This window comes from Schistocerca nitens, chromosome 8, assembly GCF_023898315.1.
Source record: "Schistocerca nitens isolate TAMUIC-IGC-003100 chromosome 8, iqSchNite1.1, whole genome shotgun sequence".
NCBI lineage: Eukaryota > Metazoa > Arthropoda > Insecta > Orthoptera > Acrididae > Schistocerca > Schistocerca nitens.
In genome coordinates, this window is record NC_064621.1 from 619,669,629 (window position 1) to 619,688,877 (window position 19,249).

Genomic DNA, 19,249 nt, shown 5'->3' on the forward strand with positions numbered 1-19,249 from the left:
GTATGATTAAATGATGATGGCGTCCTCTTGGGTAAAATATTCCGGAGGTAAAATAGTCCCCCATTCGGATCTCCGGGCGGGGACTATTCAAGAGGACGTCGTTATCAGGAGAAAGAAAACTGGCATTCTACGGATCGGAGCGTGGAATGTCAGATCCCTTAATCGGGCAGGTAGGTTAGAAAATTTAAAAAGGGAAATGGACAGGTTAAAGTTAGATATAGTTGGAATTAGTGAAGTTCGGTGGCAGGAGGAACAAGGCTTTTGGTCAGGTGAATACAGGGTTATAAATACAAAATCAAATAGGGGAAATGCAGGAGTAGGTTTAATAATGAATAAAAAAATAGGAGTGCGGGTTAGCTACTACAAACAGCAAACAGCATAGTGAACGCATTACTGTGGCCAAGATAGACACAAAGCCCACTCCTACTACAGTAGTACAAGTTTATATGCCAACTAGCTCTGCAGATGATGAAGAAATTGATGAAATGTATGATGAGATAAAAGAAATTATTCAGGTAGTGAAGGGAGACGAAAATTTAATAGTCATGGGTGACTGGAATTCGTCAGTAGGAAAAGGGAGAGAAGGAAACATAGTAGGTGAATATGGATTGGGGGGAAGAAATGAAAGAGGAAGCCGCCTTGTAAAACTTTGCACAGAGCATAACTTAATCATAGCTAACACTTGGTTCAAGATTCATAAAAGAAAGTTGTATACATGGAAGAATCCTGGAGATACTAAAAGGTATCAGATAGATTATATAATGGTAAGACAGAGATTTAGGAACCAGGTTTTTAAATTGTAAGACATTTCCAGGGGCAGATGTGTATTCTGACCACAATCTATTGGTTATGAACTGCAGAGTGAAACTGAAGAAACTGCAAAAAGGTGGGAATTTAAGGAGATGGGACCTGAATAAACTGAAAGAACCAGAGGTTGTAGAGAGTTTCAGGGAGAACATAAGGGAATAATTGACAGGAATGAGGGAAAGAAATACAGTAGAAGAAGAATGGGTAGCTTTGATGGATGAAGTAGTGAAGGCAGCAGACGATCAAGTACGTAAAAAGACGAGGGCTAATAGAAACCCTTGGGTAACAGAAGAAATATTGAATTTCATTGATGAAAGGAGAAAATATAAAAATGCAGTAAATGAAGCAGGCAAAAATGAATACGAACGTCTCAAAAATGAGATCGACAGGAAGTGCAAAATGGCTAAGCAGGGATGGATAGAGGACAAATGTAAAGATGTAGAGGCTTGTCTCACTAGGGGTAAAATAGATACTGCCTACAGGAAAATTAAAGAGACCTTTGGAGAGAAGAGAACCACTTGTATGAATATCAAGAGCTCAGATGACAACCCAGTTCTAAGCAAAGAAGGGAAGGCAGAAAGGTGGAAGGAGTATATAGAGGGTTTATACAAGGGCGATGTACTTGAGGACAATATTATGGAAATGGAAGAGGATGTAGATGAAGATGAAATGGTACATAAGATACTGCGTGAAGAGTTTGACAGAGCACTGAAAGACCTGAATCGAAACAAGGCCCCTGGAGTAGACAACATTCCATTAGAACTACTGACGGCCTTGGGAGAGCCAGTCATGGCAAAACTCTACCATCTGGTGAGCAAGATGTATGAGACAGGCGTAATCCCCACAGACTTCAAGAAGAATATAATAATTCCAATCCCAAAGAAAGCAGGTGTTGACAGTTGTGAAAATTACCGAACTATCAGTTTAATAAGTCACAGCTGCAAAATACTAACGCGTATTCTTTACAGACGAATGGAAAAACTGGTAGAAGCGGACCTCGGGGAAGGTCAGTTTGGATTCCGTAGAAATGTTGGAACACGTGAGGCAATACTAACCTTACGACTTATCTTAGGAGAAAGATTAAGGAAAGGCAAACCTACGTTTCTAGCACTTGTAGACTTAGAGAAAGCTTTTGACAACGTTAACTGGAATACTCTCTTTCAAATTCTGAAGGTGGCAGGGGTAAAATACAGGGAGCGAAAGGCTATTTACAATTTGTACAGAAACCAGATGGCAGTTATAAGAGTCTAGGGGCACGAAAGGGAAGCAGTGGTTGGGAAAGGAGTAAGACAGGGTTGTAGCCTCTCCCGATGTTATTCAATCTGTATATTGAGCAAACAGTAAAGGAAACAAAAGAAAAATTCGGAGTAGGTATTAAAATTCATGGAGAAGAAGTAAAAACTTTGAGGTTCGCCGATGACATTGTAATTCTGTCAGAGACAGCAAAGGACTTGGAAGAGCAGTTGAACGGAATGGACAGTGTCTTGAAAGGAGGATATAAGATGAACATCAACAAAAGCAAAACGAGGATAATGGAATGTAGTCGAATGAAGTCGGGTGATGCTGAGGGGATTAGATTAGGAAATGAGACACTTAAAGTAGTAAAGGAGTTTTGCTATTTAGGGAGCAAAATAACTGATGATGGTCGAAGTAGGGAGGTTAAATGTAGACTGGCAATGGCAAGGAAATCGTTTCTGAAAAAGAGAAATTTATTAACATCGAGTATAGATTTAAGTGTCAGGAAGTCGTTTCTGAAAGTATTTGTATGGAGTGTAGCCATGTATGGAAGTGAAACATGGGCGATAACCAGTTTGGACAAGAAGAGAATAGAAGCTTTCGAAATGTGGTGCTACAGAAGAATGCTGATGATAAGGTGGGTAGATCACGTAACTAATGAGGAGGTATTGAATAGGATTGGGGAGAAGAGAAGTTTGTTGCACAACTTGACTAGAAGAAGGGATCGGTTGGTAGGACATGTTTTGAGGCATCAAGGGATCACAAATTTAGAATTGGAGGGCAGCGTGGAGGGTAAAAATCGTAGAGGGAGACCAAGAGATCAATACACTAAGCAGATTCAGAAGGATGTAGGTTGCAGTAGGTACTGGGAGATGAAGAAGCTTGTACAGGATAGAGTAGCATGGAGAGCTGCATCAAACCAGTCTCAGGACTGAAGACCACAACAACAACAACATTGGCCTTAAAGAAAACCGACGGATCAGAATGCAGTATTCTTGGCGAGTCTTTCCTCTTAGAGATAGAGAATGCTTACAGCAGTCTAGGTAGTCCGGAGCCCAGCCTTTCAACGGTACGGTCGTGTGTAGTATGAGCTCCGAAGGAAGTTTCAGTTTGCCAGTTTTAGTTGCACTACATACATCAAAAGTGCTTTAAAGTGAAGGCATATTTATTCCGATGTGTATTTTTATCAAGCATGGATTTTTAAGTAATTTTGTGTACGACATAAGACAGCAATTCCACATGGCATATTGAGCAGATCGGTGACTAAAAACTTGAGTGCATCAGACACCAATAAACTTAATAGTATGACGAGCATTTTCATTTAAGAAAAATCCGTGCTTAGTAGCTGTTCAGATTTGGGGAAATACGTTACCATAAACTTGCTAACGTGAATGAAAAGGTTTGTACATGACTGTGTTAGGATTAGCACGGGCTTGGCAGCGAACGTGTAGTTCTTGACTTCAGAATATACTGAAGTTTTACCAGTATTTGCACCTTTCATTCAAAATAAAGATCTTTTACCGATTCTTAGAATAGGTGCGTTGTATATACTGAATGGTGCGAGTTCCAGTACTTTAAGTTTCTGCTCGGCTTTCCTACCGGCGATCTGCTGCAACGAGTTCATAGGTAGGTGCAGGTAGAGGAATCCCGCCACAGGACCAAACTGTAACCTTCACTTACAAGAGGCACAACGTCCACACATTGTTCAAACTGAACGCCACATAAAAATTTAGTACTACTGCTCCTAATGACTTCACATCACTGTATTCCTCTCCATGCAACCTATAGCATTTGAGTTTAACTGCTTTCGACCCATGAGATCACAATTTGGAACTTACACATGTGCACAATTGTCCAATATATATATCCTACCTCTTACTATCCCCACTATGCCACATTTCGGCTCTACATACATATGTATAGCATCTTTTTTTTTACTTTTTTTTCATTTATTTCGACATAGTTAGTTCCGTTTGGTCTGGGCGGACGTCACAAGACATCCGTTCAAGTTGATCGTTGATTTCATGACTCAGTTTTTTATCACAGAGAGCACGCAGCCCTCTTACCGAACACGTTGAGCTACCGTGCCGGCGCATCAAAGCATAACAGATACCCTGCTCGGAAGACTTGGAGTCCCATTTCGCGTTTAAGCTTTGTCCAGTTCTGCATTGCCCATTTCCACCACCACTTCCAAAGCTTCATTAATGATGTCCACTCACACCATTCCTACCCCAGTAGGGTTGGCTACATTGCTTCTGAATATGCTTTGAGCGTCCACACCTGTACTGCTTAACGTTAGTGGGAAATATATCTCGTTTGTCCTCCACCTCTGTTGCTGTATCAATTTCCTGAAAGTCTGTAACTGACCTAACAGCTCTGTACAGGTGTCTGTGGTATCCATTCGATCTTGTCTATAAATATAAGATGACAAGCCCCTCAACAAGGCAGTGAGTGCCTCACCTGCTTAGATAACCTTATTTCCCTCATCATCAGTGTTTGATTTTTTGCAGTATGCACTGGTACTTCGCACCGGTACCACTGACGAAAAAAAAAAATTAGAACGGCAGATTTTGAGATATGTTAAGACAGAAATTTTTTGAAAAAAGATCTTGGTACACTTGCAGCTTACTTTGAGTTGAAAAACCCAGATGCGATTAAAGCATTTCTTGAGTATGTTTTTGACAGTTGTGAGAACTTTGGTGGAAACTGTAGAAACAAAAGAGTCTATCCCACAAATTAGCTTTGATTGAAAAGTACCTTCAAGACATTTCCAGTGTCATCTAGTAAATGTGAAACTGACCGTTACTGACAGCATGTCCTCTCTACTATCAGTAACTGTTTCTTCATTTCTTAAAAGAGTAAACTCCCATTTCACTTTGTGTTACTATCTTTAGCTTCTGTACCATCTAGATTTCGGCTTTTATGCCATTATCAAGTACTATACTAAAAGCTGTTAGTCCCTTATTATGTCATATCCTTTAGGGAAGTCCAAAGCACAATAAAAAGACTAACACTTGTCTTTAAGATGTACAAGTCGTTAAGATGTACCGTGTCGAATTCCGTGAAGTATGTTTCTGAGGCTCACCAGTGCCTTTCGCACAACAGCTGTAGATGGTGTACTGGTAGTTGTCATGATATATCTGACGAATATCGTGCTACATTCCAGGGCAGCGCTGTATTGATTGAGACCTGAACAATATGATGGTGTGTATATGAGACCATATGAACTCATATTACTGATAAAAGATATTTGAAAGCCTGTAAGTTCGAAGAATGGCGGAGTGAGACCGTGGAAACACTTGAAGGCTGGTATACAGCATATTTCCAAGCATGAGGAATGATCGCTAGCTACATAACATTACCCCTACTCGAAGTATGGTGCGCCAATTAACACGTCACGGTTCACATCCGAAACATCTGCATCGAGTGGGATGTAGCAACACACCAACCTATGAATATGTATATGAAGGCTCCGCTGATCATGTCGTTTTCAGTTGCACCCTTTTTCAGGTAGAGGGAACCTGCAGATAATTAGACTACTGTCTATATGGACTAAAGTTCATATATGTGTACACTGAATGTGTAAAAGGCAGCTCCTTAAATTTCAGTCTGCAAGACTAAGTGGGCGATGCGAATATCAGAATAACGTCAACAGATCACAAGAAGCGTTACCCCCAGTATAGATATCGACAGGCATATATCAATTTAATGAAGAGAAACATTCCAGTGTGGGCAACGTAGTATAGTGCAGGAACAACAAGTATAGAAGTAGGTATAAGAGTAATTAGTTAACAAACCTCGAGTTATTTTGGGACTGCCAGAAACGTATCTAGTAATACCACTTCAATTCAAACTTGAGTAAATTCCTTTTATTTCATGTTATTTTTAACTGATTCTTATTTTCAATATTCTGCTTTATATCTTCATTCGTATTACAAATGGTCGTTATTAATATAATTCATTACTGTATAAATAATACAAAACATTGTATGTCACCCTGATTATTTAATTTGTACGACCTGCTTAGAATTTCCAGATAACAGGACTAAAATTCGTGGTAATAAATTGAACTGAATTGAACTGAAATTGAGTCTATTTGTCGTGCTGATGAGCTGTTTCCTGCTGCGCTTGGTACAACAGTTTCGTGGCCTGGGAGGCTCGTCACAAATACTTTACCTAGTAATAGTTCCGTTTTGACCCTACAGTGAGAACATTGGAGTGCTTGGCCCGATCTACCTTGTGTTGATCAAACAGTCCGTTGCTGCAATTCGCATCCCGGCTCTTAAGTACCTGCTGAATGCCTTCCATGGTTCTGGGTAAACTGCTAGTTTTGTGGTAATACCCATAATGAAGAAGTGATATTACAAGCGCCCAGGCAGACATTGTGGTCAACTGGGTAGAACACTAGATTCTGTTTCTGGAGATCTCAGGTTCAACCTGGGATAGTGCGGAGATTTTTCTCATTCCAAGTCGTCACCGTGACAAACCCACGTTCAGTCAGCCTGCTATCAAAGAAGTAGTGAGGATCATTCCAGTCAGAAAAACGTGGGCGGGGCGGTCGATCCGCCAACCTCCCGGTCCTAGTGCCATGGTGAAGAAGAGCTGCATCCTATCTGCAGTCAGGTCAATAGGCCGGTCGCGGGCTTGGACCTCAGACATTACCTTTTATGCCTCACCAAATATTTTGGATGAACATAGTGGATAATATGTTAGCATTGTCCACAGCGTCTTCAAGTTAACTCTTTTGGTAAACACACGACCACCTGCAGCCATCGTCCTAGAATCCAACAACTCTCTTACCTGAACAGGAGCACTCTTCTTCTCTACCGGAAATCTTGACGTCAAATCACGAGAGAGGGACAGTAAGGCTTGTCGTTGTCCAAAGCACAAGCCAGAGGCGTTAGTGATTTCGTTCTCAGAAGCTCCACTAGCCGAACTGATCAAACGATCTTAAGTGGAAGGTATTGCCAGAGGTAGGTTTGTAGAAAAGACGTCAGATGACTGCAGACAAACACTATGTCACCCGCTCCAACAGGACTGTTGACTGACGGACTCTTATTTTCACTACGTGGATGAACAGTGGACACTTCAAAAAAAGAAAAACTTTTATTTCATCTCTTAGGAAAGAAAATAGGGAAGATTTAAGCATTTCCATCTTTAATGAAACGCAAAGATGGATATACCCACAATACAAGAACTGCTTTCCACACAAATTAGAAGACATAGAGGCTGGCAAAGATACGGTTCAAATGTGGAACGCTTTAAAATAATGTGAGGTATGCACCGGAGTGCAATTGAATACAAAAAGCAAAAAAAAATTTAAAGATGTATTAGCTCGATGACAATCAAAATACGTTTTGTACCTTAAGTAATTTTACGATAGTAAAAAAAAATCCAACTGGTTAACATCATTTTCATCAACGATAAATAAAATGCAATAAAAAAGAAAATACGTAGTACTTGTAACAGGAGGGTGTTTCCTTATGATGTGGAGCTTTTATGTGCACATGTTGTAGTATATACGTGGCGGTCAGAAACAGTCTGAGAAACTGGTAAGCGTGTTGCACGGGAGGTTTTGCTGAGAAGTAACTGTTACGAAAATTTTCCTAAGTTACCCCGTTCCCTAGGTATTTAGCACTGAAAGAAACCAGTCATTTTATTGCGTGCGATTATTTAAGCATTTGTAATCGATAAAATGCGGTTATACACAGAGCACTGTGCGTACGTGAGTTACCACTTGTTGAAATGCTCATTACGAGTTCCTCCTCACAGGACACCGCCTCAACGCAGCACTGTGCGTGAGTGCTCTGGATCCGGAGGGCTATGCCGGCGGTAGCTTAGCTACCAGCAGGGTCACCCATGTCGGACAGGCCAAAGGCGAGGAGCCATACCAAGTGTGTCCCACAACGGCCTATCGAAAATCTGTCTCCTATCCTTTTCATACCCCTAACCCATCCTTTTCCTTTCCATTTCCCCCATTTAACCGATACTGGCAGTTAAATCACGTATAGGGGTGCGAAGGAGATGCCAAGCCCATATGCCAAACATCTGGTAGACCGTCAGTGCCTGGGCGATAAGGTGGCAACTCCACCAAGGCAATATGAAGCGGTGGGCCAATCACCCGCCCTTCTTCAATAACCTGTTTACTGAAACCGAGACGAGAATACAAAACCGGATGGATAAACTGGTGACGAACTTTGGCATGAACAGGAAAACGAAAATTGGGTTTTGTAATATACGAACCTTGAGGGAGACTAGCAGGCTGAAACATGTGACCAGGGAAATGAGTAACTATAAGCTTGATATTCTGAGATGGAGTGAAGTGAAGTGGCCAGTGTTTGGTAAAATGTAAACATCAGATGGAATTACGTTTTTATACTCAGCATGTGAAGAGGAAGAGGAACACCAAAAAGGAGTTCGGTTGTTGTTGACCAAGGCAGCAGAAAAGAGCCTTCTAGAATGGAGACCTGTGTCCAGTAGGATCATGACTGCCAGATTTAAGACGAGGGTCCGCAACGTCACACTCATACAGTGCTATTCCCCCACAGAGATATCAGAGACGAAGGAGGACTTCTATTACCTGCTAATAGAGACTGGAAGGAAAGTGAGCAAGAAAGATATCCTCATTGTTATGGGAGAAATAAATGCCAAGGTGGGAGATAACAATGACAGATTCGAATGGGGGTACATGGCTTGGGTGAAATAAATGATAATGGGGAAAGATTTAGTGACTTCTGCGCAAGCCATGACCTTGTAATAGGAGAGACCTTGTTTCCGCTTCGCAGATGTCACAAGATAAGATGGATATCCTTAGAAAATCAAATTGACCACGTCGCAGTATCCAGAAAGTTCAGGAGGAGCCTGGAAGGTGTGCGGAATCGAAGAGGGGCAGATGTAAGTAGCGACCACCATCCTGTTACTCCCAGTTTCCGAATGAAGACTGTCGCCTCCAGAAATAAATTCGAGCCCAGGAATAGAAGATTCGACGTAGGTAAACTGAAAGATCCTCAGATAGCAGAGGGGTTCCAGTTGAAACTCCGGAATAGATTTCAGGCTCTGGAACTGGAGATGACTCAAGATAAGGAGATGGAGCAAATGTGGACAGATGTTAAGAATACATTTGGGGAAGTGAGTGAGAGGCAACTTGGCTTTGAAAACTGCCTGCAGAGAGGTTGGATGTCCGAACGTACCAGGAGGATGATCACCCATAGAAAGGAGGCCAAGAGAAGAGTAAACCAGAGCAGGACTAGACAACAAAAGGCACAGGCACAAGCTGATTATAGAGCAGCAGCTAAGGAAGTGAAAAGGAGTGTGAGAAGAGACCACAGAAGATGGACAGATGAACAGGCTGACAGAGCACAATAGGCAGCGCGGAGGGGGGATGTGAAAGAATTATTTGATATCACTAAAATGCTCTCAAAGAAAAGCTTCCAGAGGAACCGATCAGTAAGGAATAAGAAAGGGAAGATACTAACTACACATGAAGAACAATCACGTAGGTGCAAGGAACACTTTAACCAAGTTCTAAATAGATACCTTGACGATGAGGCAGAAGAACGAGAATAAACGGAATGCTATTGTGTTAGTCCCAGAATTGGTGTAAATGCACCCACGAAAGCAAAAATTCGGATACCACTGAAGCTGATAAGGAATGGGAAGTCACCTGGACCAGGTAATATAAGACCTGAGATGCTGAAAACAGACTTGGACACCATTTTCGAGTTATTGTACATCCTCTTAGAGAAGGTATGGAGAGACTGCCAACAAATTGGGAACGAGGTATTATTGTGAAAATACCCAAAAAAGAGACATGTTACTAACTGCAACAATTGGTGGGGCATTACCCTATTGTCAGTACCGAGTAAGGTACCTTCGAGAATCATTTTGAACCGCGTTAAAGATTCTGTGGAAGCGCAACTGAGGAGAGAGCATGCGGGTTTTAGAAAACATCAAACCTGTGTGGACCTTACCAATACTCTCAGAATTTTTCTGGAATAAAGTGCGGAGTGGTAACATATCTTCTACCTTACCTTAATTGACTCTGAAAAGGCTCTCGACTCTATCAATCGAAGAGTAATGTGGGATACACTTGGAAAATACGGTATTCCAACGAAGATTATTAACAAGGAAAACTATGAATGCCAAGTACTACTTAATGGAGAACTAAACGGAGTCTTTCCAAGTACGGGAGTATGACAAGGTATATTCTTTCGCCAACACTATATCTTTTGGTGTTGGACAATGTGATGAAGAGAGTGATGGGGGGACGGAAGAGAGGTGTACAATGGAGGATGCGGGATCGGGCCGAAGATCTAGATTTCGCAGACGACATCTGCTTAATGACACGACGATATCGAGACATCGAAGAGAAATTGGCCAGGTATGAGGAGAGGCAAGGTCTCAAGATAAATATTCTCAAAACCAAAGAAATGCGGATAAATTCGACCATGACGACTAGGCTGTCCATTAATGGAGAAGACATTTTGTACCGCTGTAGCCTGTTTGGAGAAATAGGAACATCTCAAAGAAGATCAAACTCCGGCTTTTCAGTACCAATGTAAAGGCTGTTCTGTTGTAAGGTTGCGAAACTTGGAGGTGGCTAACCACATCAAACCCCAGCTTCATGTTTTTATGCACCGCTGTCTCCGGCGTATTTTAAATATGAGATGGCCAGATATAATGAAAAAATGAAGATCTTTGGAGGGAGACAAATCAGCAACCGATCAATATGCAAATCAAGGAAAGAAAATGGAACTGGATTGGGCATACATAGAGGAAACCAGATGGAACTGTTGAAAGGGTGGTGTTAGACTGGAACCCTCAAGGAATTAGAAAACGTGGTCGTCCCAAACAGACCTGGAAAGTGACGATCGAGAGATAAGCTGCAGAGGATGGGAAAACCTGGAGTGAAGCGAAGAGACTTGCTAGAAATCGTGTCAGGTGGAGGAATTTCGTCACGGCCCTATGTTCCAAATGGTTCAAATGGTTCTGAGCACTATGGGACTCAACATCTTAGGTCATAAGTCCCCTAGAACTTAGAACTACTTAAACCTAACCAACCTAAGGACATCACACACACACATGCCCGAGGCAGGATTCGAACCTGCGACCGTAGCAGTCCCCTATGTTCCAGTTGTAACGACAGGAACTAAGTCAAATCAAATGTCATTACCAGTTAAAAATTTCCTTTTTTGAAAGTGATAAATGTAAGCTATGTAAGCAAAATAGATGTCTATTCCGGTGTGAGGAACTCAAACGAAGAACACGTTTGACTACAGTGTCTAAGTCGGGCCGCTTGAATTTGCACTCGCACCCACCTCATTGGCTAAATTCAATGACAAATAGCTCAGAAACGATCAAACGTATCGGGTATTTTTCTTAACAAATATTTCTCAACACAACCTCCCCTGAAATCCCACAGAAAGGTTTTCAGGCTGCTTCTGACCACTCTCAACACACAAAACATTTCCCACTTAAGTTTAAAGGTGACTGTCTCACTTGAAACGAAAATTTTCTAGTAATAAATCTGAATGAAATTGTGAATTTGATAATGTACTCAACCTCTATAGTATCCTTTTAAGTCAGTTCCTGAGGCCACATATGTTGGTCAGAGAAGTTAATTTTAGTTTGCCAGGGTAGCAGTCAGTGTGTGGTACACAGTCTGGCTACGAACTTGCTTTGAAAACGATGGAAGCTGGCCTGCCGTGCACTGGAGATAGCAGCACTTTGAAAAAAATTTATAGTAATGTTTTGGTGAAAGATACTCAGTATGTGTGATTGTATTAATGGACAAATTATATAGTCCACCATGGAAGGTATTAAAGTTTTTTATATTTGTAATTGTGTAGTTTCTTACTGCCGCCCGGGGTAGCCGTGCGGTCCAAGGCGCCTTACCACGGTTCGAGCGGCTGCCCCCGTTGCAGGTTCGGGTCTTCCCTTTGCCGTGGGTGTGTGTGTTGTCGTTAGCGTAAGTTAGTATAAGTTAGATTAAGTAGTGTGTAAGCCTAGGGACTAATATTCTTAGCAGTTTGATCCCATAGAACTTACGACAATTTCGAATTTTCTTATTGTTGGAACATCGCGTATGATTGAAGTATGGTGTAGAAATTTTGTAATGCAGTATGTGATTTTGTTTTATAATTGAAAGAAGTATTAACGAAAGCAGTTATACACAAGAAAATTATTACGAAATATTTTGCTAATTTGCCTAATTGTGAGAACTTTATGAAAGCGTGTATTGTAGTTATGGCTTAATGAAGCAAAGTTACACTTGCAGTCTTTGTCCTCATTTATCATTCGTTAAGTTTTTTCCTCATTTTTCATTCTCTACCTTTATGTATGTGATTGCATACTCGAATTGCAGATCGCGAGATGTGTGCTACAGAAACTTCTTTATGAAAAGTGCCGGCCGGAGTGGCCGAGCGGTTCTAAGCGCTTCAGTCTGGAAACACGCGATCGCTACGGTCGCAGGTTAGAATCCTGCCTCCGGCATGGATGTGTGTGATGTCCTTAGGTTAGTTAGATTTAAGTAGTTCTAAGTTCTAAGGGACTGATGACCTCAGATGTTAAGCCCCACAGTGCTCAGAGCCATTTGAACCATTTTTTTTAATGAAAAGTAGTAAGATACAGTCTTGCATTGCACATCGCAAGTACGGTAAATGAAACTTGCGTTTTTGACAGTTTCATCGTTATCTTAATAATACCAGGTTGCGGAACAGACTAGCGTTCCTTGCGCACAGGTAGGACAACAAATTTAATTACCACCAAATTTCAAGTCTACTGTAAGGTATAGTGGTCGTCAGAGTTTTATTTGTGACAATAACATATTAGTTCAAAGGCTTAATATCAGCATATTATCTCAAAATAAGGTGCTATCTCGTGACTTTTCCAGCAGTTTTAGCAGCAAGTCAGATGCGTTAAATCTTATGTTCATTTTCTGTGTAATTGAGTTAGTAATTCTGGTACACTCATTGTTTGAAAGATTAAAGACTGACAATACTCAGGGACAAAATTTTAATCTGAGTCATTTCTTTTGCACTCAAACAGCATATGTAAATTTCATTGGAAACGGTTGCTCTCTCACTGTTGACGTACTGGCTAGCTTGGATTTCGCATCGCAAAGCGTCAGCTTCGCATACTGTCGTTCAAAAATTTAATTTTAACGCAGTTCTGATGGTCTGCACTGAGATTTACGTATTTCAATATCAAAATATGTTTATTACGAATTTTTCAGATGCCAACCAGACACGTACAGACATGAGTTTACAAAACTAACAATAAACTTTTGTTTCCATTATGCGGATTAGACCTGGAATACCAAGAAGACTGTCCTCACATTTAAAAAGAAGAATGCCTGCTCCCGTCCCAGTTTTCCATCACACTGATTTGCTTCCTTTTGTAGGCATCACCCAAGGCTTTTCAAAATAGCTTTACGAAACAAGCAGACAAGTGGCAAGATATATAATCTTCGCTTGATCTCTTCTTAGAGTTCTAACATTAACTGAAATTTTGTCTCCTATCTTGATCCGGGCCGTTTAATCGCAGAATCGGTGTTCTGCTATATCAAACCTTTTCCTTTCAAGTCGCACGAGCATGGGTGGTCTACTATATTTCGACTCCAGGACGAAAACTAACTTGTTCCTCATTCCTGCATAATTTCTAAGATCAAAATAGGTCTCGCTGATGCTGCGTTTTTTTCGTATCTATGTGTGCAGGATTGTCTGGAACACATCAGAGCGTGACTCATCTGGCTAACTAATCTGTAGCCATGTCTGTCAAGAATGAACTATCTTGTGGAGGTTTTTGTAGACGGATTCACCCATTTTTTGCAAGTGAATTCCTAATGTTGTAAATACAAATACTATTTAGAGATTTTTTTAAACTATGCAACAAAATTATACGGTATGCAGTAGGAGATTTATTCATTTTTACAAGCGTATATTTTCCACAAACGGCGTTGTAGAGAACCACAAATCATATCCTCGTAAGCATATACATGGCATCCTGTGTCATTGTTGTGGTTGGAAAGACTTTTTAGAGCCTGTGCACCAAACACGGACAGACATCCGGATCAGTGCAGCTGTAGACGCCACGGCAGGTCCTACTTGGCTCGAGGTCCTCATCCCGCGGTGAGTCTAGGCCGGTGCAGCCTCCCTGCGCCGCGTCACCCTGAGGAAGACGCCAGCCACGGGCGCCATGACGAATGACAGGGGTGCCAACCTGGGCGGCACCGCCGTCTCGTCGCACGTCTCAAAGCGGAACTTCTGCAGCATCGATGCCAGCCCCACCTTGGTCTGCAGTTGGCCGAACCGCATTCCTGTAGCAGGCACACGAGACCGCGACCAAATTAGAACACAGCAGAACGAGAGCCAAAACGTTGGATTATATCTTAGAATGTACCTCAAGAACGTAAAATCATGGACTGTAACCATTACTCAATAGCTTTACTACTGCTAACAAGGGAACCTCCCCATCGCACCCCTCTCAGTTATAAGTTGGCACAGTGGATAGGCCTTGAAAAACTGAACACAGATCAATCGAGAAAACAGGAAGAAGTTTGTGTGTAACTGTGAAATACATAAGCAAAATATACAAACTGAATGTTCCATGTGCAAGACATGCAACATCAAGGACAGTGTGAGCTCAGGAGCGCCGTGGTCCTTCCTTCGAGTAATGCCGAATCATATCGACCCCAAGACTATCTTATTCCCGGATGAGACGTATTACCCACGCACTAAAACTAATGCAATGACGTGGCTTCGTGGACATGCAGTGCATTATTTGTTTCAAGACGGCACTAAGGACACTTTAGATTTTTGCACTATTTGCATGAACGACATTGTACGGAGTAACCCAAAGTATCGACAATATTTTTCCAATTACTTGTGGAGTGCGTTCCACGACCCTCCGCGTAGCTGGAACATCACGGGTAAGAGAAGCTAAAATTACAAGACGATGATAGAACACTACACGGTACAACGTGGGATCTACCTTGGCCATTACGAGAAGTCGTACCTGGATGATACAGCAGACGGAGAGTTTCTTCGTGAACCCTCACACTCTGTAGCAGTATTTGCCCCATTTCCTCTTTTTGTCCCCAGCGCGAAAAGGTCTTCGCAGTTTTTGTTTCCCATCCGGTGCAAGATGTAGCACTGGTTAATGGTGGTATGGATTCCATCCTTCACTTTTGTTTCATGGTTTCCTTAGCTCCGCACTTTGCTCTCTTTCTTTATGCCTTTTCCTACATCTATTAGCATGTTTTTAGTTATGTGCGTCCCCAACTCGACGCAACGAGTGCACTTACTACTTTTCAGTTCCTTACTGTTAAAAAATAAATACAAATAAATAAAAAAATTAAAAATAAATAAATGAAAAAATAAAATTAAAAAAATTCACAATAATACACCAACTGCGTCCTCTGTACCACATCACATCCCCAGGATGGGAGGGAGGAGACATCGTGGCCAGGCCTCGGGTCGCGACCCCTGCAGACCTTGCCTCCGCCACCCCACTCCACTACCTGATATATATATATAGTAAAAAATAGAAAAAGCGGTCTAAAAAAAAACAAAAAAATGGCCCCGTGGTTAGCGTGACGAGAGGTTCTTGGTTCAAGTCTTCACTCGAGTGAAAAGTTTAATTTTTTATTTTCAGACAATTATCAAAGTTGAGGCACTCACACATAATAAACTTCGCTCTCCAAAATTCCAGGACATGTTCAGATTTGCTTGGGCATATGCAGGGTTTGACAGTCTACACACGGAAAAATTTGAAAACGTTAAAAACATATGTTTTGACAGAGCACAGGGAAAACTGTGCGACTGTGGAACTGTTGCATTCATTTGTTGCAGTTTGTGTGACAAACTCTTATGTTTTCATCACTTTTTTGGGAGTGATTATCACATCCACAAGAAAACCTAAATCGGGCAAGGTAGAAGAATCTTTTTACCCATTCGCCAAGTGTACAAGTTAGGTGGGTCGACAACATATTCCTGTCATGTGACGCACATGCCGTCACCAGTGTCGTATAGAATATATCAGACGTGTTTTCCTGTGGAGGAATCGGTTGACCTATGACCTTGCGATCAGATGTTTTCGGTTCCCATTGAAGAGGCACGTCCTCTCGTCTACTAATCGCATGGTTTTGTGGTGCTGTTGCAAAACACATATACTAAACTTATTACAGTGAACAGAGACGTCAATGAACGAACGGACGGATCATAACTTTGCGAAAATAAACAAAGTAAACTATTCACTCGAGGGAAAACTTGAACCAAGGACCTCTGGCTCCGCAGCTGCTCACGCTAACCACGGGACCGCGGCGCTCCTGAGCTCGCACTATCCATGATGTTGCTTATCTTGCACATGGACTACCCAGTTTGTATATTTTGCTTATTTTTTTCATAGTTCCACACAATATCTTCCTGTTTTCTCGATTGATCTGTGTTCAGTTACTCAAGGCCTATCCACCGTGCCAACTTATAACTAAATCTGAGGGGTGTGCGATGGGGAGGTTCCCTTGTGAGATGAGTGATCTAGTGATCAATATTAGTGGCGTTGAAAGTCAAATGAAACCTCCAACGCAAGATAAGGCATCAGGGTCTGGCGGAGTACCACAACTACGAGTGTTTATGAAAATTACGACTATATGAGGTATCAAATTCCAGTTGTGGCCAGATGACTATTTTGTGGTTAAGACACTGGATGTTATCACACATAAAGACTCATTTGGAAACGTGGAATAACGTCCGGCTGTCTTTTTTATGTATTAACTATCTGGTCGCCAATGTTAATATCACTACAGATATTGTAGTTGACTACACTACTAGCCTTTAAAGTTGCTACACCATGAAGATGACGTGCTACAGACTCGAAATTTAACCGACATGGGAAGATGCTGTGATATGCAAATGGTTAGCTTTTCAGAGAATTCACACAAGGTTGGCGCCGGTTGCGACACCTACAACGTGCTGACATGAGGAAAGCTTCCAACCGAATTCTCATACACAAACAGCAGTTGACCGGCGTTGCCTGGTGAAACGTTGTTGTGATGTCTCGTGTAAGAAGGAGAAATGCGCACCTTCACGTTTCCGACTTTGATAAAGGTCCGATTATAGCCTATCGAGATTGCGGTTTATCGTATCGCTACATTGCTGCTCGCGTTGGTCAAGATCCAATGACTGTTAGCAGAATATGGAATCGGTGGGTTCAGGAGGGTAATACGGAACGCCGTGCTGGATCCCAACGGCCTCGTATCACTAGCAGTCGAGATGACAGGCATCTTATCCGCATGACTGTAACGGATCGTGCAGCCACGTCTCGAGCCATGAGTCAACAAATGGGGACGTTTGCAAGACAACAACCATCTGCACGAACAGTTCGACGACGTTTGCAGCAGCATAGACTATCAGCTCAGAGACCATGGCTGCGGTTACCCTTGACACTGCATCACATACAGGAGCGTCTGCGATGGTGTACTCAACGATGAACCTGGGTGCACGAATGGCAAAACGTCATATTTTCGGATGAATCCAGGTTCTGTTTACAGCGTCATGAACGTCGCATCCATGTTTGGCGACATCGCAGTGAACGCACATTGGAAGCGTGTATTCGTCATCGCCATACTGGTGTATCACCCGGCGTGATGGTATGGGGTGCCATTGGTTACACGACTCGGTCACCTTTTGGTAGCATTGACGGCACTTTGAACAGTGGACGTTACATTTCAGATGTGTTACGACCCGTGGCTCTACCCTTCATTCGATCCGTGCGAAACACTACATTTCATCAGCATAATGCACGACCGCATGTTGCAGGTCCTGTATACGCCTTTCTGGATACATAAAATGTTCAACTGCTGCCCTGGCCAGCACATTCTCCAGATCTCTCACCAATTGAAAACGTCTGGTGAATGGTGGCCGAGCAACTGGCTCGTCACAATACGCCAGTCACTACTCTTGATGAACTCTGGTATCGTGTTGAAGCTGCATGGGCAGCTGTACCTGTACACGCCATCCAAGCTCTGTTTGACTCAATGCCCGGGCGTATCAAGGCCGTTATTACGGCCAGAGGTGGTTGTTATGCGTACAGATTTCTCAGGATCTATGCACCGAAATTGGGTGAAAATGTGATCACATGTCAGTTCTAGTATAATATACACTCCTGGAAATGGAAAAAAGAACACATTGACACCGGTGTGTCAGACCCACCATACTTGCTCCGGACACTGCGAGAGGGCTGTACAAGCAATGATCACACGCACGGCACAGCGGACACACCAGGAACCGCGGTGTTGGCCGTCGAATGGCGCTAGCTGCGCAGCATTTGTGCACCGCCGCCGTCAGTGTCAGCCAGTTTGCCGTGGCATACGGAGCTCCATCGCAGTCTTTAACACTGGTAGCATGCCGCGACAGCGTGGACGTGAACCGTATGTGCAGTTGACGGACTTTGAGCGAGGGCGTATAGTGGGCATGCGCGAGGCCGGGTGGACGTACCGCCGAATTGCTCAACACGTGGGGCGTGAGGTCTCCACAGTACATCGATGTTGTCGCCAGTGGTCGGCGGAAGGTGCACGTGCCCGTCGACCTGGGACCGGACCGCAGCGACGCACGGATGCACGCCAAGACCGTAGGATCCTACGCAGTGCCGTAGGGGACCGCACCGCCACTTCCCAGCAAATTAGGGACACTGTTGCTCGTGGGGTATCGGCGAGGACCATTCGCAACCGTCTCCATGAAGCTGGGCTACGGTCCCGCACACCGTTAGGCCGTCTTCCGCTCACGCCCCAACATCGTGCAGCCCGCCTCCAGTGGTGTCGCGACAGGCGTGAATGGAGGGACGAATGGAGACGTGTCGTCTTCAGCGATGAGAGTCGCTTCTGCCTTGGTGCCAATGATGGTCGTATGCGTGTTTGGCGCCGTGCAGGTGAGCGCCACAATCAGGACTGCATACGACCGAGGCACACAGGGCCAACACCCGGCATCATGGTGTGGGGAGCGATCTCCTACACTGGCCGTACACCACTGGTGATCGTCGAGGGGACACTGAATAGTGCACGGTACATCCAAACCGTCATCGAACCCATCGTTCTACCATTCCTAGACCGGCAAGGGAACTTGCTGTTCCAACAGGACAATGCACGTCCGCATGTATCCCGTGCCACCCAACGTGCTCTAGAAGGTGTACGTCAACTACCCTGGCCAGCAAG

General features: G+C 43.1%; 2 protein-coding genes across 2 annotated transcripts in view; both read right to left on the reverse strand.

Moving 5' to 3' along the window:
• Positions 1–19,249, reverse strand: part of LOC126199134 (cytochrome P450 6a2-like) — a 259,881-nt gene that overhangs the window by 140,499 nt on the left and 100,133 nt on the right. The gene's annotated exons all lie outside the window — the stretch shown is intronic.
• LOC126199697 (cytochrome P450 6k1-like) overlaps positions 14,178–19,249 on the reverse strand; it is a 71,395-nt gene continuing 66,323 nt past the window's right edge. The window contains exon 7 of the mRNA XM_049936623.1: positions 14,178–14,359. Within this exon, the coding sequence (XP_049792580.1) occupies positions 14,178–14,359 (182 nt within the window). The remainder of the gene's footprint in view (positions 14,360–19,249) is intronic.